Source organism: Aythya fuligula, chromosome 2 (assembly GCF_009819795.1).
Source record: "Aythya fuligula isolate bAytFul2 chromosome 2, bAytFul2.pri, whole genome shotgun sequence".
Classification (NCBI taxonomy): Eukaryota; Metazoa; Chordata; class Aves; order Anseriformes; family Anatidae; genus Aythya; species Aythya fuligula.
The window spans coordinates 146,763,925-146,785,969 of record NC_045560.1 but is presented as its reverse complement, the minus strand read 5'-3'; the positions used below and the strand labels follow the sequence as shown (position 1 = coordinate 146,785,969).

At 47.8% G+C, this 22,045-nt stretch overlaps 1 protein-coding gene across 1 annotated transcript in view; it reads left to right on the top strand.

The window, feature by feature from the left end:
- Positions 1 to 14,128: 14,128 nt before the first annotated feature.
- Positions 14,129 to 22,045, top strand: part of SNTB1 (syntrophin beta 1) — a 114,870-nt gene continuing 106,953 nt past the window's right edge. Inside the window, exon 1 of the mRNA XM_032182277.1 lies at positions 14,129 to 14,690. Coding sequence (XP_032038168.1) covers positions 14,129 to 14,690 — 562 coding nt within the window. The remainder of the gene's footprint in view (positions 14,691 to 22,045) is intronic.

Sequence of the window (22,045 nt, the reverse complement as noted above, 5' to 3'; positions counted from 1 at the left end):
AATCATGGGTTAGAGGGACCTCAAAGACCACCTAGTTCCAACCCCCTGCCATGGGCAGGGACACCTCCCACCACACCAGGCTGCCCAAAGCCCCATCCAGCTTGGCCTTGAGCACCTCCAGGGATGGGGCAGCCACAGCTTCTCTGGGCAGCCTGTGCCAGTGCCTCACCACCCTCTGAGTGAAGAATTTCCTCCTAACATCTAATCTAAATCAATCCTCTTTTAATTTAAAATTATTCAAAGTGTTGTTTTGACCATCACGATGAGGCAATAAAGATGTTAAGAGAGAACAGAAGTTCATATGACCAGGTGGAATGGATGGTGGCAGGGTTTTCTACTGCTTTGAAGTAATTCAGAAATGATGTTCCTATAGTTAAGAAAACCATTACTAAGATTTTGTGCTGATTCCTCTTGTGTCCCTCAAGGGTTAAGCCACTAGCTCAGCTCCTGCAGATGGGGCTGAATTCCAGGGAGTTTGTGTAAGCCTCTGGGGACCTGAGAAATCGGAGGCAAACGGTTTCAAAACCAAGGAGGGCTGGGCTGCATCGAAAGGAAGGGATGAGGGAAGAGGTTGGAGCTTTGGTTGGCAGTTTTTAGGTCCCAAACTAGACGTGACCTAGGCTTTCTCCAGATGCAGCTGGTTCAACAGCACTGAGGACCCGGCACCTGGGCCTGTTTCCAGCAGCCTGCTGTCCCTGTGGCCAGGGATGGGGGCCAGTTCCTAGCACAAGACATTGAGAAAATCAGGCAGCTTTGTGTACAGACAGCTAAAAGCAAATGTGTAGGTTCTGCAGCATTAATGTAAATTTATTACTGTAGCCAAATGGTGCAAAAAGTGGTCTTTCAGGCAGACAGATGGTGTTAAACTTGGCCCAGAGTCCAGGACAGAGATTTTCCTTGTTTAAATCAAAGGTTTTGCTGGCATAACTATGTTGTTTGAGAGTATGAAGAATTCATACCACTAATCAACATAACTATATATAGAAAGTCCTCTAATTACAGGAATAATAAGCTATTTTTTATTTTATTTTATTTTTTAGCCCCTTAATTCCCATGTATTTTATTACAGCGAAGTGCTTTCCTAGAATAAGGAAGTATACAGGGACCTTGTATGCACCAGAGGAAGTCTGCAAGTAGCGTTAAACCATGGAGGCAAACCAGCAAATCCTCTTAGCGGAGACAAATTTTATAATGGCAGAGGAGATATATATCTAAATAGCCTACTCATAATAGCAAACTCCTTCTAATGCAGACAAAACTACTGTTTATTTTGTTATTCTAATAAGCACTAACTTGTGATAAAATGCTGGAGAAGTATTAGATTTGAAATTATTAAGCTTTGACCTCTAGTTACTCGGCCACTTAAGAGAACAAATCTTCCCAGAGATCCTAATTAGAAAGAAAAAAAAAAATAAAATAAAAAATGACAGCAACGAATCAGGCACCAAAATGAGTTAGGTTCCAAATAGTTTCGGCATGGATGAGATGCTGTCTTTCACCAGTTTTGGAAAGCTCCCTTCTCCAATTAGAGAATACAGCTGCTCAAATAGTGTCAGGTCTGTTCAGCAAGGAGCAGGCACAGTGTGCAAGCACTTGGAGCATCAATAGGGACCATTGTTCAGGAAATATTGTAAATGCTAAAGGAATTAACTTCCCATTCATCTTCCACTGTCACACTCTGTTTATTTTACTGTGCTGTTTGAATGAACGTGCAGCCTCTCGTGTTCCTGTAGGTCCTGTATCACCTAACAAATGTCTGATTGTTTGTACTCGCTGCTCTTCCTTTCCTCCCTACTGAGCTTCTAGCAAGGATTTGGGCATGAACAAAACCCCTCCCAAACTGTAATTTCCCTGCTGAGTATGTTATATAACGCCTATTCCTTCTGTATATTATTCCATGCAAAGCCTTTTATGTCACTGCTCTCCTTGGGGGACAAAAGACACTTGTTCGGGTACAGAGGAGAATCAAAAGACCATATTCTTTCAGGTAATGGCATGCTTCCATTGATCAGTTTTCTCCTGTGAACACTGCGTACTCCAGTTCTTGCTACAAAAGAGAATAAGATGTCAGATCCCAGAAGAAGTTAATCACACTTGACTAGCTACAGTGTGTCATGAATTATGAGTATCATGAAACAACATAAGTTGCTGAAACCAATATTCTTTGATCACTTCATTTCTTTTATAGCCTCAACCTTCCTGTTTTCCTGCAGCGTCCTTGCAGACTTAAAGCAGTTTTATCTGTAATGAACAGAGCATCATGCTCTTATTGACAGTAAACATGCATCTCTCTTTTAATTAATCTGAGCACTGTAGGATTTACAGTCCAGAATGGCAGCTACCACAAAGGAGGCTGCACGTGTGTGAGGGTGAGTGTGTGTGCCTGTGATACAGAGCAGGGGGAGGGCAGGCGGATAATTCTGAACTCAGCTGCTGTGACTCCCACCTCTAATGCTGCAGCTTTTTAAAATCCTCCTGTCTTCATGGGACCTACATCAAATCCCATTATATGGACAGGAAGCTTACAATGGGCTTCAGTGGGAGGTGGATTAGATCCAGGCCACTAAACAGTGTTGATGAACAGTCTATATGGCTGCATCTATCTCTTACTCGTTTTCTGGTATTCGCTAAAAATAGGGAAGGCACAATTGATACGGGCAGTGGAGTGTGTCTCTGCTGTGACCTGCTGTGGCTAGGACAGCACAGATCCTTTCTGATCCTACCTTCCCCTCCTATTACCTAGCTGTAAGCAATATTAAGATCACCTAACCCTCTTCCAGGCCAAAGAAGCCCAGATCTCTCAGACTCTCCCCCTACAACATGTGCTCCAGCCCCTGATCATCTCAGAGACCCGCCGGGAGACTTGTGCTCGTTCATTAATGTCTTTTTGCTGTGGGATCCCCAAAACTTATCACACTGTTCCAGATGCAGTCCTACAGATGCTAAATAAAAGGAGGACAAGAGGACAATCACTTCCCTCCTGCTAGCTACTATAATTTTTTTTTTTTGGGGGGGGCGAGGAAGGGTTGTATTATGGCCCATTATTGTTGTTGCTGCTGGTGCAGTGCCTCTTCTGGTCCAATTGCAAGAATTTGTATGAACATTTGCTGAATTTCCTAAGTACCTGCCTGCTCATGTCTTCTGCCTATCCTGGTCTCTCTGAAGAGCAGTCCTGCCCGCCAGGATGTCAACTGCTTGCCCACAGACTCGCTGAGAGTGCACTCGATCCCATCATCTTCATCATTAATAAAGACATTAAGCAGAATTGGCCCCAATATCAGTCCCTGAGATACACCACTCACTGCCAGTTACTCCAGGCCATGGATCGCTAACAAGCTAATTTTCTACCCCCTTGTCATCCAGTCTGTATCTCATGCCTTTGGCAATTTTAGTGATAATGTGATAATGGGTAACACAGGGAAAACTGCTGTTTGCAAAGATGTATGGGAGAAACTGATGAATGGGCTAGAAGAGCACAGAAAGGGAATTTGCTTTATTTATGATCCTAGATTCCCTTCTGCTGGACCCATCAGCTGGACAGTGGTGTTCCCTCCAAAGCTTACTAGGAAGTTAGAGTATTGTTTCAGGAAAATGAATATGAACCTTGAACTGACTTCTATTCTGGAAAACCTTCTGAGACAAATTCCAAGCAGATTAGAAGAGAAGCATGAGTCCTGTGTGTTTCTCAAATGATGAGTCTCAATGAATCTGGCACGTTTTCTCCAAACACATCCATCCCCTGAGCCCAAATCCAACAGCAGTTTACCACATCCAAAGCTGTGTTTCAAACAGAATCTGAAAGTAGTACAGGGACCAGGACGTAGATTAAATTTGCAGCCTTTAAACAGGCTTAAAATCTGAACTCAGATCACCTGCAAGTATTTACCGTCTGTAATAGGCAATGCTTGAACCCTCCTAGGGAGAACTTTGTGCCATCTTGGTATTGCTGCAAGGGCGGCTAAGCAAATGGAAATAGGCACAACATGACAGGGCTCATCATGCTGAAGGAAAGTGAGATTAACAGATGCATTCAGAGCCTGCCTCCCCTCCCTAATCATCCTCTGCACACACTGAATGGGTTGTCTGAAGAACGATCCCCAAGGAGCTCCTGCAGGAAAATGATGCAGATGGAAAATCATGTCTCCTGTTTGCAACTAAAACTGATCTACAAGACAGCACGGAGGTGGTGCCTTGCTTCCAGGGTCTTTGTCTCTGATCCCAGAGCCTCATCTGTGATTCTGAGATGGTTCACCATGCCGGGACTTACAGGCCACCTGCAATGGAGCTAGAAGCCTTGTGTAGCAAGAGCTATGGAATTTAAGATACAGAAACTCATGGCTGTCCTATGGTTGTAGCTGTGGTACAGCTGGGTGCCAGGGTTGTGCCTGGATGCAAACCCAGTGCATTTTGGCATTAGTTCCCTGAATGGTCCCAGAACTCCCTGCTGGTCTCTACAGAGTCACACAAGGGACTGCACAAAGTTGTGCCAGAGGAGGTTCAGGTTGGAAATGAGGAGACATTTCTCAGAAAGAGCAGTCAGGCACTGGGACGGGTTGCCCAGGGAGGTGGTGGAGTCACCGTCCCTGGGGGTGTTCAAGGAAAGGTTGGACGTGGTGCTTGGGGACATGGTTTAGTGGGTGACATTGATGGTAGGGGGATGGTTGGACCAGATGATTTTGAAATCTTCTTCCAAGCCTAATGACTCTATGATTCTATGAAGATGAGGTGGTTGCCTGAGCTCCCAGCCACCTTCACAGCTAAGCCTTGGCCTAGCCTCTGCAAGAGCTCTCTCTATGGAAATCTGCGGAAATCCCAGAGATTTCCCCAGGGGGCTCCTGCTGTGCCTCGACTGTTTTAGGTGCTGTTTGTGCTAGCACCTAGAATAGAGAATCTGGTCATGCCAGGGGCTCCCATAGGCTGCTAAAGCATTGACCAGCCTGTACACTGATGAGCCACTCCTAAATAATCTGTAGAAACTGTACCTGCAGATGCAGAAATAGTCATGTAGAACAGAACAGCCTTTTGCACACAGTTAAGATAGCTAGGAGATGTGATGTTTATAGTTTAAGATGATCTGTAGCAATCGATCATCCAGGTAAGGAGTAGTCATGTAGGACACAGAGGACTGAAAGAACTGAGCAGGGTGGCAGTTTGGAGTCACTCCTGGTCCAGCAGACAACACTGTGAAAGGACCCTTATAATAGAGACTCTCGTTGCCACATGGATAGTGACCAAATTTTCTGTTCAAGGGACTTAATTTCCCACACAAGCAGTACCCTATGCCAAGACCCCACTAAATGAGGGATTTTCTTTTAAAGAAACAACTAACATCCAAGAGACAACAGATGTTGCACATTTGTTGTGCAGATGTACAAGATCTGAAGCCTTAGATCTCTCCAGTTATCTCCATCAAAACCTATAAATTTGAACACAAATTCTGTGTGGAAAAAAAAAAAAAAAAAGATATAAAAAAAATCCTGCTAACATACAATGCTGTTTTTTGGGGAGCTGTAGCTGCTCCCTCACGTAGGGCAGGGGAGAGCTGTTCACTCAGCAGCATGTGGTACATGTCCCCATGCAAGACCATCTCCAGGATTCATCACCAGGATCAGTGGTACCAGGCAGCATGTGGGCACCCCCATGGGGCTCGAGATGTTCTGCCAGGCTGCTCCCAGCTCTGCTGGCCCCACTCCCCTACTTTTCTTCTATCTCAGCCTGAAAACAACATTAAAGAGCCTGGATCAAAACCCAGTAACACCTAATTCCCCTAGGTTCAAACACCACTATCTTTAAGAATTTTGTATTCTCTAGCCAAACATGCACTCCAATTATGCAGGCTTATCGCTGCTATCATGAGTGCATTTTTACTCTTATAGTAAATGCACAGCAATTGTGCTTTTATTGTTTATGTTTTAATAATGGATTGCCACCCAGAAAAAAAATGAGAAACACTGCTGTAGGCAACTGGGAACCTGTCCAGGGCTACCCTCCTGTGTGTTCTTGGTGTGGGATTTGAGAGGCTCATGCTTGTTTGTCTCAGTTCAAATCTACTAAAGAAAGTTATTCTGTATTTGCATTAGCACGAGGGAGCATATTCTGATAAATTCCCCCCTTCTCCCTCATGTGTTTTGTCTCATTACATGTGGTGGAATCAGATTCCCAGAGGAAGTGTTCTTGGCTAAAAACTGCAGTGACTATCCCACCAGTTAAAAAACATTGTGCAGTTTCTAATACTACTCTCATTTTTAAAAGCAAATTCTGAATTATACTGTATAAATAGCCAATTCTGAAAGAACAACCTCAAAACAGTGTTTTCCATTAACTGTGCATCGCAGCACAGCCCAACTAATATCACCTACCGAAAGACTGAACTTTAAGAGAGACACAAAAAAAAAATGACTTTGCTATGCCTCTAATTTTAAAAAGTACTCATTCTATTCCATCCTGCCCAAAAACGATTCAATATACTCCAGGTTAAATATTATTTTATCCAGTGAAGGGGGGAATTAAGTATATAAAATACATATATATGCACATGTAAATGTACATGTACCTGGTTAGTATGTTACATTTATTAGTCGTGTACCAGGGCCCGGCTCCACAAAACACAGCAAACACAGAACTGGAAGCTCTTAACGTCAAGAACTTCAGATCTACGAGGAGGAAGAGGTAGATGTAGATGCAGAGCCAGCGACAGCTGGGGGTACACAGGATAGGTAGCATAGGAGAGGATAAGGTCAGATCAATAGGATAAGATAGGATAGGATAGGACAGGACAGGACAGAACAGAAAGCCTGTTCCCTCATCCCATAACCAAGAGTGTGCACCATGAGGAAAGGCTAAAAGGGATGTGGTTTGGCAGAGCAGGGTGGTAGGAAGAGGTTGCATCTCGAGGTTCCTACATCCTCTGTGACTTTCCCACCTTTTAATTCCACTCTGAATATTGTGAAATGTCTCTGTCTAGCTCATTTGATAGCTTCCATTAACAAAAGTCAAAGTACTTTATAAAGAAAGTCAGTGTTATTGTGTCCACTGATGGATAGGGACCCAGGACAAAAAGTGATTTGTCCATGGCCACACAGTTGGACAGTGACTTTCAGATCCTGCAGGCAAGGGCTCATACACATGGGAATGCTGATATTAAAAAGCAACAACAACAAAACAGCAAAACTACCACCAATGAAAACCCCTAGCAACACCTTTCTAATTAGGGAATTTCCCTGAGGAATCTTCCAGGCAGATGGGAAAAGTACTAAAATATTTCTCCTAGGACCCATCATGCAACAGGTATGATTAAAAAAACATGTTTTAATGTCACGCAGCCAATGTCACTTAGATTTCACTGTCAAATACCTTCAGTTTTCCAAAATGGCATTTAAAATGACTTTGTCACTGATTTGTAAGTGTGATTTTATCTTTACTTCCAATACAAATCTCTGATTTAAGAGACAGGATCAGGTAGGACAGGTCCATGCTAAAACCTTAGTGGTGAACAGATCTGTTGTGTCTAAAGGATCTGCTCCTACCCTGACTCAAACACCTCCCCAGGCTTGCTTGGGTCTCGCCCTAGATTTCTTTCAGATGATTCTTGCCCATGAAAAGATAACTCAGACTGATCACACTACAATAAAAGACGTGTTCAATGATTCTTTCCCAGGCTTGTCTTATAAACTGATCTGGGCAAATAAGCACATTGCTGTAATTCCCCCTGAATGTGATAGTTCCTGTCTTTGCTAACTGTAGGCACTGTAGCTCTGTGTCTTATTTCTGGAGCACATGAGAAACATCCAAGAAACAAAAATACAGTGAAGGTGATTCTCTTTTCCCTGCGAGTCTTCCATTGCCCTTCGTGGACTTACACCTGATTTACAATGCTTCAGGAAGAGAATGAGCACAGACACCATCTGAAGCAAGAGGAGGAACTGAATCTTTGCAGAGGTCAAAAGTGAGACCAAAAAAAAAAAACAAACAACAAAAAAAAGGAGGATATGGCAGTGCCACATACACACGATACACACGTATGCAATACAACAGCATTTTACAAGGCCTGAAGGTGAACAGCATTATTCCCAGTGCTCCAGTGATACCGTTTGTACTACCCCATTCCTCAGCTGAACATGTTTTCTGCTTGTTCACGAGTAGCTGTGCAGTATGAGGCATTTGTTGGGAAAGCCACAACTTCCCCTCCGACATGGTTCTGCCCTGTGATGGCTGGGAGCAAGGTCCTGTTCCTGGTTGAGGCTTGTACTCATTGCAGTGGTGCAGAGGTCAAAGAGGCTGCCTGACCTCTTTGCCCTTCCTGTAATGGAGAAGAGGGAACAAGGTTCTTCTGAAGACATGGGACATCCATCCCGCTTGGGTTCTGGAGTATCAAGATGTTGCTCCCACACAGATAGGTAGGGGAGTCCTGCTAAGGTCCTGAAGAAGTTCCAGAAGGCTCCCAGGACCATGCTGCTTCCTTCTCTTGGGCCTGGGGCTGCTCCTGGGGCACAAATTTGTGCTGAGGACATAGCCTGAGCTAAAACTCATCTTTGCAGGACAGTTTTGGAGAACTGCCCATTTCCAAATCATAAATCCCTCTCTTCATTTTGCCTTCTGCCCTAGCAGACCATCTCTGTTTCCTACCACTCTAGCAGACTGATATATGGCCCTGAGGTGAGGATATATTGCTCTACAGCAGGGGCAAACAAACTTTTCTAGCTGAGCTCATTGGCACAAAGGGCAGCAGGCTGCAGGTGTAGACTTTTGAGGACAGATGAGCAGAAGATCCCACAGGAGATCCCAGGACAGGACGACCTCATGGACTGTGTGCTTCGCAGGGGGCATAGCATGAGTGGGGTGAAAGGCAGAGAGCCTCTGAGTGAGCCTCACAGCAGTGCACGGGCTTTGGCAACTGTACAGCATGAGCACAAAGCCTTTGGGCTGTGGGGTCAGAGCCATGTGGATGTAACACCCAGCGTGTTAAACCCCAGCCACGTTCAAAAAATAGGTTAAGAACAGGAAAGAACAAGGTGGTAAAAATGCTTTGTTTGCTTTGACACCCAACCAGATTAACCTGTTTCTGATGAAAACCAAAATGTAGCCGAGACGTGTCGGATGAGATCTGGAGCTCCATCACCTCTTGTCCCCATTTTTTATTACACGTTCATGAACTAACTGCAATGCAAACCTCTGATCCTGGCATTTAAAACATCTCGGGCTCAGCTTTAGGAGTAGGGGGAGATTGCTATGCAAGCTGTAACAACTAAATTAAGAAACTGCAAAGTGACGGAATGAAAGAAACTTGGAGCAAAAAGTGTTAAGAAACTAATGCATGGATGGAGATCTGCAAAGCAAGTGCAGGACACGAAGAAAGGAAAACCTCTGCTGTGCTACAGTGTCAACACTGTAGTTACGAACCTTTATTTTTTGTTTGTTGGTTTTAGTTCTTTCACAAAATTGCTCAAAGCCAAGGCAAACATTTTTACGTTTCTGGGCTTGATACTGCCCCTTTTAAAGTTATTTTCACAGGAGCAAGAGCTAGCCCCAGATCTGTGTGCACACAAAACCTGAATGCTTCCTGGCACCCGCTTCTGTGCTCCCTTGTGCCAGGGCTGTACATGCCAAATGGAAACGTGCTCGTTTACAGCCTGCCCCATCACTCCCCAGCTGTGGGAACATTTTCTCAGTTCGCCTCACTGACATGTGACTCAGGTAGGTGCACATGCAGATTTCACACACATACTTCTTTCATGTACGCACAAGTAGGCTCCTGCTTTGAAACACTGACTACATAAAGCGCTTGCTGGCAAACAGCGACGCACTCATTTTATTTTTAAACGCTGTGATGTGCGTAAAAACCTGGAGAGCTTCAGACTAGGAAAAGGGAAACAATGCTTTCATAGTTTTGAAAATAAGCCATAATGCAACCTCCAGATTATGGAGATCTTCAGGCATTCTAAACATCTTCATTACCCCGCCAGCGTCAGTGAGAAATGATTGCTGGCTGCTGGCTTTAAAGGCAAGGCTCCCTCAATGCTGAAGAAGGGGTGGATTGCTCAGGAGGGGCTAGGCAAGGGGTTGCCAGCCCCCATTAGCTATGATTTTTGCAAGGCATGATACAGTCAAGTGAGAGGTGCCTCCTTTGTGCGATGGGGACATCTGGACCAGGGCTGGAGTGCCCTGATGCATCCTAGTATGCGTAGGAGGGGCTGCCGTGGAGGAACACATAGGGTTAGTTTAGGCACTCTCCTCAGAAAGACTTAAACTTGGCTGCTGCAATGCTTGGGATCACCGGAGGAACTGGACTCCCTTCCAGCTCTCATTACTTGTCGGGTTTCCAGCACTGGACTTCCGACGCCGGCCTTCCTTCCCGTCCAGATCCGTCTGCTGGGCTGCTCGGTGTCAGGGTAACAAGATGGGAACGTCATCAGCCAGACCTGGCTTCATCCAACCTCCGTCATCTGAAATGTGCTCAAGGAGCACAGCTCTGTTTCTGATTTAAAGGAATTTCAGATTAAACGATTTTCAGATTGAACAATTGCTACTACAATGGCAACGTGAAAGGGAAGAACAGCAGTGTTGGATGGATTTGAGTGTCTCCCCCAAAATCCTTGGAAAACTACCTCCACTACAGACTGGCACAGACAGACACAAAGCCACAGCTGTAGACAGGCTCTCCCCTGTCCTTATCTTCTCTGCCTGGAAGTGGGGTGGGAGCTGTGTTCCCTGCCCTGCTGTCTGAGTGGCGAGCCTGTATACGTGGCCTTGTGATGTTTTTGCTGTCAGGAGGCCAGTTTATTTACACAAAAAGTGAATTCTGACCTCTTTGCCTGAAAACAGGAGGAAAACACCACCACCACCAAGATCATTCAGCCTGTGGCGTGCCCCTTTAGTCAAAGCTGAGTCTGAAGAAACCTCCTCAGTGCCATAGTCACAACCACATCAGCATTGCTTTCCTGGATTTTTTTCTTCCCATGTGCAAGCACAAACCACAAGCCCCTTCCCTTCCCTACACAGGGAGCACTTCAGCCCTCGCTGCTGCTTTTCAGGCCTGCACTGGCCTCAGTGCTCTTTGTCCCAGGGATTTCAGTATTTTCAGAGTTTCTGTGTTTCCAACCACCCCGCTTCTTCCAGTTCACTGAGCTGCTTCTCCCACGTAGCCCATTGGCTTTAACTGAGCCCACAGTTGCCCGCAGAGCAAAGCCCCATTCAGCTGCAGCTATTAGCATTATCTCGCCCAGCAATTTGTTTATACAGCGGGAGTGAAAGGGGCCCTAATCTAGTTCAGGCTTTTACTTGCTGCTAAAACACAAATGGTAAAAGGCGATTGTTTGACTTGTTTGAAAACGTCTGCTTTTCACAGCAGTCCCTTTCAAAGGGGCAAGTTATCTACAGAGATTTTGCTAAGCCACCTCCAACTGGAAGCCTTTCTAGCGAGGAAGGAGGACAGCCTGAAGTGCTGAGTGCTCTGCTCCCCCCGCCGTGCATCCTACAAATAGGCACAACCGTACCACACACTGCGACTGCAGGGTTGGTAGTCACAGGTCATGTCAGAAATGTCACTCTCAGAAGCTGAAATTAAGAGTTTGCACTCAGTCACATGCTGAAAACCACTAGGGATCAGCAGCTGACCTTGCACTAACAGGTTTCTCTCTTGCAAACGTTAGCATTAAAGAGCTGCACACCTGACTAAATACCCGCTTTTATCCTCCATTCCTCTTCCTGCTGCATAAACCTGTATTTCAGGAGCGACTCTTGCAGGCGTGATTTACAGACCTGAGATGGCTGAGGACACAAATGTTGGCTGGGTTGCCAGCAGAGAAGTCTCAAGGCATCTTTTCTCCTCCTTCCCCCCCAACCCTACCCACATTTCACAGCTCTTGGGGTACACAAAGTCTTGGGTACACAAAGACAATTGGGAGCCTGCACCTCTTAGGACAGGGAAGCAATACATCAGGTATCAGCCCTGCTGTCCCAGGCTGGGAGACAACCTGGGAGACTGTTTGCCTTGGGCCTGTACCATAGCATCCCTTACACCATCTCCTTTCCACTTTTATTTCCGAAATTCAAATGGCACGTCTGTTTTCTTACAGCTCCAAGGTGGGCATAGGAGGGGGAGGAGGAGGCAGTGAATGCTGCCATAAAGCCTCTTTCATACCAGGGAACCATACACTGGATGCTGGCCCTGGGAAATTTTATATTTACCTCTGCTGGAATGGGAAAGGAAAACAGCTGGAACAAGCACAGCTCTCAGCCACAGGCGGTGCAGTTGTGGATGCACAGGAACCCCACAGGACGACCAGACACCCTCAGAAACCAGGGCAAAGCGCTCGGTGTGCTGAAAGAGAATGGTGAGGCACTAAACATTTCCTTTCCTTCCACAATTACATTTTATAACATGACAGAAAACATCTGACTCTTCTTTTTTTTTTTTTCTGGTAGATTTTCTTAAATTACTTAAAAAATACTAAGGGACACATTTCCATTAGCAACAGTGCTAATTCTTTAGTAATTCATGAAGAAAATACATGAAAAAATTGTAAAGAGCTGATCCCTCGGGAAACAGAAATGCCTGATTTGATAACTCAGCCTGGTCACTTGGACGAAATAAGCAACAGGGTATTGTAACCTAAATTAGGCAGCGAGACTTGCTGGAGAAAAGGGAGTGTTACAGCCGAGTCCTTTCTCGGGCTTGGGTGCCCTGTTCAGGTTCAGCGGGACACACTTCTTTTTACTCTAGATCCACAGCCCTGAAAACTTAATTACAGTTTTTCACCTCGCATTAATTAACATGAGAAATGAAGACACCTCTCCTCTGTCTGCTCTCTCCCCGCCCACCCGTTATCCTCGAATAACCCATCCCGGTGGGTTACGGCTCTCCTTGGGCACAGGTTTGCATTCCTCTGGGGAGGAGGTGCCTGAGCAGCCTTGGTGAGGCTGCAGACAGAGGAGGGTTGAGCGAGGCCTCCTTCTGCTGTCTTTTGGAGGGAAGGGAAAGCATTTTGTGTAGCCTCAACCCCCAAAGTGTTGCTCCTGCATGTGCTGAGTGCTCCTGAATTGCTGCAGTTTTCAGTCCAGCTGATGGAGGAGCTGGAGTCAGGCTGTATGGAGGGGAAACTGAGGTGGTCTTGGTGGTTGTAGTGTCCCACCGTGGCACAGCAGCAGCCCCAAATTGCTTGGTGGCACCTCCAAACTGCTGGTGTGATGGTCTGGTCCTCTCTCACGCCTGGGTTGGGGACCCAAGCCCCACATCGGTCACACTATTGCATCCTAGGAGGGAAGTGAGCACGGGAAAGGCAAAAAAACGGGACACATGGACTGCATGGGATTAAAACTTGGTAACTGAGGGGCAAGGAAAAGAGTTTCAACACATGCAAAAGGATCCATGAAAATCATTTACTGTCTTCATCCTACAGAGCAGTGAAGTAACTTCGACTCTATGACTAAAACACTACCTCTGAGCCACCTATTTGCTTTAATCCATTTATTTATGCAAAGAATAGAGAAAAAGCGGAGGAAAAACTTGCACTTCATCCGCAACCCCGCTGCCAGCAGCCCCTTACCCCCACCCCTCCCACCGCCCTCCTTCCCCTCACCGCCGCGGCGCGCCGAAGTTGCGCTGTGCGGGGCGGCCACCACCGCTCCCAGCGTGTCCCCACGGCCCCAAACGCCACCCTACAAGGACCAACGAGCCTGGCGGCAGATCCCCCAGCCGCCTCCGAGCCTCCTTTTCCCTCAGCAGCAGCACCGAGCCCATCCGCGGCTGGGACCCCGCCACCCCCACCTCCTTCAGACGGCTGCAGCGAGCAACCGGGCTCGGAGCACGCGTGTCCACCGCCCCCTCGACGGGACGAAGAGACCCCCCCACGACCCCCACAGCCCCCGTTTTTCGCGTTTTTCGCGTTTTTCGCCTCTCCCCCTCTCCCCAGCTGCGGGCGGTGCCGCCAGGTGCGCCCGCCCCGTCGCGGCCCCGGGGGGGCGGCCGCGGCTCCTCGCCCCACCCCGGGCTCTCACCGCCCCCCGGCTCAAGTCCGGTGGCTCCCGTTCCGTGCCGAGCCGTGCCGGAGAGTAGGGGAGGGGGGGGTTGGTTAACCGGGGGGGGGTTAACCGGGTTGCATTCACTCGGCGTTTCCAGCATGCTCCTAAGATGGCGGTAGCGGCGGCGGGCGGCGGCGGGGGCGGCCGGGCGCAGCGCAGCGGCTGGCTGGAAGTTTTGGTGCGGGAGCGCTGGCACAAAGTGCTGGCCAACTTGGGCGGCGAGGCGCTGGTGCTGAGCGGCGAGGAGCGGCCCGACGGAGCGGCCCCCAACGGCTTGGGAGGCGATGGGGCGGCGAGCCGAGGGGCAGAAGGGGGCGGCGGTGGCGGCGGTGGTGGTGGCGGTGGTGGCGGAGGGGGGGGGCCGGCGGCGGTGCGCACCGCGTTCACCGACCCCCCCGAGCAGGTGCCCGAGGCTGTGTCCAACAAGAAGAGGTGCGTGAAGGTGCTGAAGCAGGAGCTGGGCGGGCTGGGCATCAGCATCAAGGGGGGCAAGGAGAACAAGATGCCCATCCTCATCAGCAAGATCTTCAAGGGGCTGGCGGCCGACCAGACCCAGGCGCTCTACGTGGGGGATGCCATCCTGGCCGTCAACGGCACCGACCTGCGGGATGCCACCCACGACGAGGCGGTGCAGGCGCTCAAGAGGGCCGGCAAGGAGGTGCTGCTGGAAGGTAGGGGACGAAAGGGGCTTGGACGGGGTCCCCCGGTATGCCAAGGGTCAGTTCGGCTCGGCTCGGCTGCCCTAGAGGTGGAGGAGGGATGGGGGGGATGGCTCCGTGCTCCCTGCACGTCCAGGCTGCTTCCAGCCTGTTTCCATCTGCCCCTGAGCCTCGCAGGGCTCCCCCCTCGACGGCAGGTTTTTGGGGTCTCAGCCCTGCATCCTCTTCCCATCCAAGGATTGGGCAGAGGAGCTCCAGACCCCATCAGTTTCTGATCCCACTGTGGGGGCTCCATCACGTCGTGGCATCTCTGAGCCTGTCCGCATCCCCCTTCCCACCCCAAATGCACACTTGGCCTGTCCTCGCTTCTTTTCAGCCCAAAAAGGGGGAGGGGGAGGCTGAAGGGGTGAAGGAGACCCCCAGCCCCACAGGCAAGGGGTTGTGGGGCTGCTCCTGAGCCCGCTTTCCTCCTCACCCCCTGCCACTGCCCCACTGCTGGCTGCAGGGCTGGGGGCAGCAGGCTTGGATGGGGCCGGCAGTGCCCTGCATGAACTGGCCCCAAAAAGCGCGGGCTTTCGTTTCTCAAGGGGGACCGAGGTGGTTTTGTTCTTACAAACAGCTTCAAAGTCGCCTATGGAGTGAGGAGCACGAGAGGGAGGAGTGCAGGGTTGGTGACCCCAAAACGGGACCTCTGTTGGCGAGGGGCTGAGCAGAAACAGGACAGAGCTCCCCAGGACACCCAGCTCATGAGGGGAGAGGTGTTCACAAATGCTCTTATCCTTGTCTTCTCCCCGGGGTTCACGTAGTTGCTGGACCTGAGAGAATGAGCAGCTTCAGCAGTGCCCTTGGCACGGGTTTGATAAAGTGATCCCATATTTGCCCACAAGTTCATTTAACTGCAGGTCAGTGGCATTGCAGCGTGCTGCTGCACCGTCCCTTCTGCCATCGCCTTCCTCCAGCCCCTGGGTGCTCCTGCCTCAGTGTCCCCATGCCTTTAGGCACCACACGTTGTTTCACGTGTGTCTCTTTTTTATTCGGAGCAGCGGAGGGAAGCACTGCTGCCGGTTAGGGGATGCACTTGAGCATCAGCTGCAGCCAACCAACTCTGGCAGAAAGTTACAGGAAAAGCTTGAGAATTGGGTCTGTGCAGTAAAGAGGGCAGGCGAGCAAATTTCATCTGCAGCAGCGTCTGCTGAGAAACTGTTTGGTGTTGTCCACGTTGCAGGGAAAACTTGGGGCTGAATCCCTGCCCGGTGAGGGTTTAACAAGCCGAGGGCTGCTGCATCCCCCCTCTGTGCGCCTTGTGCTTGCATGGCCAAACTCTGTCATTTCCCTGCTGGCTGAACCGCGTACAGAGACCGCCGCGAAGCCTCCATGTGAACTCCTCGCTGGGGTCTGAATGGAGCTGTTATGTCTAAATTCTGCCACTGGTTTGTTTACACAGCACAAGGGCTCCCTGGGGTGCAGGCCAGACAGCAGCTGACCTGTGGTGTGATCTAACGAGGAATGCAGTGCGTATCGGGCTTGCAGGGCTCTCCCTCCGTGTAGTGCCTGCAATAACAGCACCTGAACGCACTGCTGCTGCACGAGCCTGTTACAAAAACCCAGGTTTGCTCCCAGAAAGAGTGAAGATGAAGCTGTTTCAGCAGGGATGCTTCACACCCTCCTTCTCTCCACTCCTTTGGCCACTGCAGCGGTTTCCTTGCATTTCTTTGCTCCGTGGAGGTGTAGGCTGATGTGTTTCAGTGGTTGTCTCTGCAATGGAATTTGTAATTTGTAAATCGAGAGCCGGTGTCAGTAGTCATCCCTGTGTGTCGTTAAAATATTCAGGCACTGAAATCAGTATTTTGTCCTGGCTTTCTCTCGCTGTTTTAGCAGAGGATCCAAACTAAGGACTGTCACCAGTGTTGCCCCAGGAGGTGCAGGAGCCTCTCTGCATGAGTGCTTTGTGTAAGCAGGCAGTTGGAAACAACTCTCTCAGATTCAGTTTCTCACTTTGGAGCTCTTTCTTCCGTAGCACAGTCTAAAATGGTCTTTTTATTACTAGAGGAAGGAATATCCAAAAGTTCTTTTTTCTTTAAAAGTATCAGAGGGAGAGCCTTGGTTTTCCTTGCCTTCTGGACTATAGGAATTTGCTGTTTCCTGACTTCTTGGGGAGTTCTGCGTTACAAAAAGCTCTGTGTGCTGGGGCTGGGAAAGGCACATGCACAGTTCCTCCCTGAGATATTCCTCCAGTTAGCAGTGCATTGCCAGCGCTCATTTCCAGTGCCAAAATGTGACATTTGCATTTTTAGGGAGTTTCTGAGACTTGTGCTCGTGCCTTGCAGAGCCAAAAGGCTGAAGTTGGTTCAAAGCAATTGAAGAAGCACGGCAAGGTGCTTAGCATGAGAGGTGCTAAGCAGATTTAAGGGTATGAGATGGAGACAGAGGGCTCCTGGCATTGTCCAGGGCTTTGTGTGCTCCTGGGAAGGCTCCTAGGGTTGTGCGTTTGCTGGAGGTTGTCAGCAGTGAAGATGCGGTCAGCGTGGCTCAGCGCAGCCCACGTCAGAGCACTGGAGCCCTGTTATACGGCGTCCTTCCTAAAACTGCTTGCTTAGTGAAACGAGGCATTCACCAGCTCAGCACTAAGCTGCCATCTCTCCTGCATTCCTCTGCGGGGAGGAAGGGAGCAGAAAATCCCTCGGCAGTGCCCCTGCGTGGGAGGCAGGGCTGGCACTGGAGGGGACAGGCACAGGACGGTCTGCACACAGGGCAGCGCGAGATTTTAACACTTGCCCCTTTTGCCTCCTTGATTGCCGGCTCTGAGCTGGTGGAAATGGAAATTGTTTGCTGAAGGGCTGGGGGTGGCATGGGTGCAGTAGCTGTGCCGGTACAGGGTGGCCCAGCTGCAGAGCTCCGTGGGAGAGGTCCTGCTCTAACAGATATTGGCCATCCTGGGCTGTTCTGTCCTCTCATTTTCCGCCCCTGAAGGACATGGGTCTGTCACAGCCTTCATGTACACTCCAGCTACTGAGCTAAAGTCATATAAATCAGTTCCTTCTTCCAGGGCTGACTGGCCAAGGTGCCTTGCGAGCAGGTGACACTTGGTAAGTGGAAGGGAAATCAGGCAGCAGGCAGCACTGCCAGAGGAGGAGCTGGGAGGCAGAAGGTTCAAGAGGTGTTGATGACGATGCAGTTACACTCTAAGAAATACTGCTCTCTCCTCATCTGTAGGGGTGGACCTCTTCTGCCTCCAGGGTTTAATTTCCTGCTGGCTTTCCATCACAGCCTGGGCATGGCTGCAGGGGAGCAAGGGCAGGGCAAGCACCAGTGTCCAGCTTGTAGTCCTGGCTTTGATTTTGGGTGTTCGGGACACACAGGATTTAACTTCTCACCAGCATTCAATAAAGCAAAGAATTTTTCTACGTGAGAGACAAGACAGCCTCCTTGTATGCTGGATATTGTATCTTTTCCTGACTTGCCAAAAGTGTGCAGACAAGCTTCTGAGGATGGTGGTGTCAGGTGTGCAGCAGGAGAAGAGCATCTTCTTGGCATTGCTAGAGTTCTTCATGGCTTTGAGCAATCCTCAATTAAACTAATACAATTGCAAGGCAGCGGCTACAGCTCCCGTGAGACGAGGCTCTTGCGGTCTCCCTGGGTTTGCAGAAATTGCCCATGGAGCTGCAGCCACTGGCATGGTGAATTTTAGCATATGGACAAATATAGTTATCTTCCGCGGGCCTCTTGGATGTAATCCACAGATCTAAAGCAGTCTAAGAAAAGCGTGATGTACTGTATACTGCAGTAACACGTGTTATTCTCCAAGCAATATCTCTGTAAGAATTGTAACAATACTTCCTACCCCTTTGAAATGTTTTCTTGACAAAACAAAAGTGATTCTGCCCGCCTTTCAGTCCTTTTTTTTTTTCAGTAAAGTACTGACAACGAGAGATTTGAGGGGGTTAAAATACATTATTTAACCAAGGAAATGTGTCCCTTGCAAGTATAGAGGGAAAATGAGACACGGGACGCTTCGTAAGTGCCTACCTCATGCAACTGCTTTGTACAATCAGGGCTGTAAATCTCAGTGATTGCAATTTGTATGCATAGCTACTCCTTACAGTTCCAGTAAATGTATGGGGAAAATGCTCTGTTTGTTTGTTTGTTTGCTTGCTTGTATTGTTCCAGCAGATACGCAGGTAGGGAAATGCTTTGTACTTCGGGGCTGTGTCATATTTCATAGACGATGTAGCTGCCCTTGGCACGCATCTGCTTGAAAGTGAAATTGAAAGGTAAAGGAGGAGGTAATCTTGTTCCCGACCATACCAGAGCTGAGCAGTGCCTGTGAATCTCAGTTTGGATTGTTTCAGCTGCCTGCAGCTGATGGGGAAGCTTGAGTGGGAACACTCGATGTGTCTTTCATTGATTAGATTACATTACAGGCTAATTTAGCAGTCCAGACAGTCCGTATCACCTTTCACAGATAAGAATCAGTACATCCTCTTTGCAGTAAATCTGGTTCAAGCCCTCTTTCTCAGTTACTGTAAAGAAAATAAGGCAGTAGGGGATTTATTTGGACCGGGTGCAGGGTTCTCCCCTCACCCCCCAGCTTGGAAATCAGTCTTCCTTACGGCTTAGTATTGTCTCCTTCAAGGTGCTTAGAAGATTAAATATATCGAGGGGGTTGGGATTCGATTGCACATACAAAGTCTGGGTACCTGTTAAGCATCACTAGAAAAGAAGCATTTTCTAAAATCCTAGCGTTAATTCCTTTGTGGAAGATTGAACCAAAAACTTGGTATAACTCTGTGAAGAATCTTTAAACCATTAGACAGAATGAAATAAAAAAAAAGTGGAAGCTTTCACTATAGTTAATAAAACAGTATTTGTACTTTAATTTTGCCAGGGTAAAAATTTTCGCTGAAGGGCAGTCTCACCCTCCCAGGAATGTGGATAATGATATGGGATCACGAATGGTACTGTCCCCATCCCTGTCCTGCTGGGTTTGGATGGGAAGTGCTCACCGTGTGTCCACCTCAAGGGATCTGGCAGGGCATCCCCATAATACAAACCGGAGTCTGACTTTGGGACAGGCCAATCGAGGCAACTTTGCTGTGAAATTTTACGTAGCAGGCTTTGCAGCATGATGACAGGTGCTGATCCCAACAGGCTGATAGTTTCAGATAGAGGTTTGGTAGTGTTGGAAGGTTGTTTGTTTGTTTGTTTGTTTTTAACTTTCTTAATCTCACTGTCTTCATAACACATGGTGTGGAGCTTCTCGTGGTAATAACTTATATGTAAATTTGACTTGAAGTATAGCATTCATTTGTGTGCATCAGAGTTCCTGAGTGTTGGAGAATTTACCGTATCTATTTGTAATCTGTTCCCGTGGTCACTTACTTCCAGGGTTTAAGAACATGTTATTTCCATTCCGTTTTTCTAATTTAGATTTCTGATCATAGGATTATTTTGTACTTTATTCTGCAAGATTATGTTGCCATGGCTACTTGTTAGAATCGGTATAGCTACTTCAGTAGAGGGAAAATTGGAGGAAGCAGTAGTTCAAGAGAGCAATAGCATACGTAAATGAACAAAATATGATGGGAACAAAGGTGTCCTGATAATGCATAGGAGACTCTGGCTTTTCAAGTCTGAAATAATTCTTCAGGCACCTCCAAAAAATAATTGGTTAAGAAGGGATGGTAGCTGTGATTCATGGGAACATAGGAAATCTTTTAACTACATTGTCATATTACAGGCTGCAAAAGGGTTTAGTGAGTACTACGGAACACAGTTTTGTTGGTGTTGATATGGTGGGTGGAGGTGAGTGAGATTCATCTCCCTAACTGCCTCCCGACCCCCCCGTTGACACCAGCACTTGTAGCTGGTGTGAAGTGAGCTTTGCTCTTTTTGCTCAGCTGTGTCACCTCTGCAAACTTTAAACTGTGCCGAGCAGAAAGAAATCCTGCTGTCAGTGTAAGCTGTTGGGGCTAAGGGTCTTTGCCAGCACATCTGTACTTAATGGCAAGCAGGGAGAGAAAGGCAGTGTTGGGGCAGATTGGGAAACAGCTAGAAATATTAGGAATAAATAGTCTGTTTTGGTACAGGCACAAAGTTTTTTGTAGAGATTGGAAGGAACATCAGGGAGTGGCAAAGTTCAGTACATGCCTCAAGAAACATCACCGCAAGGAGTGGGTTAGTTGTGTTTGGGATGATGCATGCTTCATTTGAGCTAGAGAAGTTTGTGAGAAACTGTGGGGGCTCTAGAAATCAGAGTGCAGCATGTAACACATGCTACATGTTGGAAGGAGGGTTATAAGCCTGCTTCATGCTCTTAAATAGGCTGCTGTCAGTTGCTATTTTGCAGGACCAAGAAAACTGCTCTGTGAGGCTTGGTCTCCATGCTTTAAAAGTTAGTTAATACATTCCTTGCCCTCTGTGCCTTGCAATATTAGAAGAAAGAGGATTCACTGAAATTATGGCATCCAGCATCCTGCAAATTCTGAGAGTACAGCACCACTGGGTAACAAAGTTGGATGCAAAAGTTTGTTAGCTAGCTCTGCTTGCAGAGAGAAAAAACAAAGTTGGTCTGTGCACCATCCACTCAGCTAGCAAAATGTACTTTTTTTCCAGAATGTAAGTTAACAAACTTGCTTACAAAAAGTTTAACCAACTGTGAATTGTCCTTCCGATTGCTTCACTGCTAGATACTGCCTTGCTGTTGGGTTAGGTTTGTTCCATCATGCAAATTAAATTAAGGGACATAATTTCTGAATAACTGTTTGGCAGACTTGGACTTCTGACTGCTGCTACTGTACACTTCTGTTATGGTCTGGCTTTAATTTTGTCTGTCTAGAACATGAACTACTGAACTGGTTATGGCTCTCGCTGCGCCTATGCTAAGGGCACGACACAGTAGGTCACTGCCAAAGTAGCACATCTGTATTGTAGCAATTGGGGAAAATGGAGTTCTTAATTGTAAGGAAATGAGCCAGAACGGTAGACGTGGAGAAACTGTCTCTGATTAGAAGTGATTAACATATGGCATGCTCCTTCTAAAAATGTTATGCAGCTTTTTGCTGAACTGCTGGAAGTCATGCTTGTTGGCGCAGCTCTAAAAGTCATCGTATAAATTCAGCTCTGTTTATTTCCTCACTGTTCTCAGGGATGTTTCAGTTGAAATCTTCAGATGTGTTGGAGCACTGAGTCTGCTCCAGGCATCATGAAGGTGAGTGATGTCTGTGGATAGCTTCTGGTCACTTTAACAGCATGAATTAGTGTAAATTCACACGATGGTGTAAATATCTGAGAACCGGGATCCTTTTCCCCAGTATGTGAAAGTTAGGGATATATCCTAACATAAAAATAAATGAAAAAGAATAAAAAGG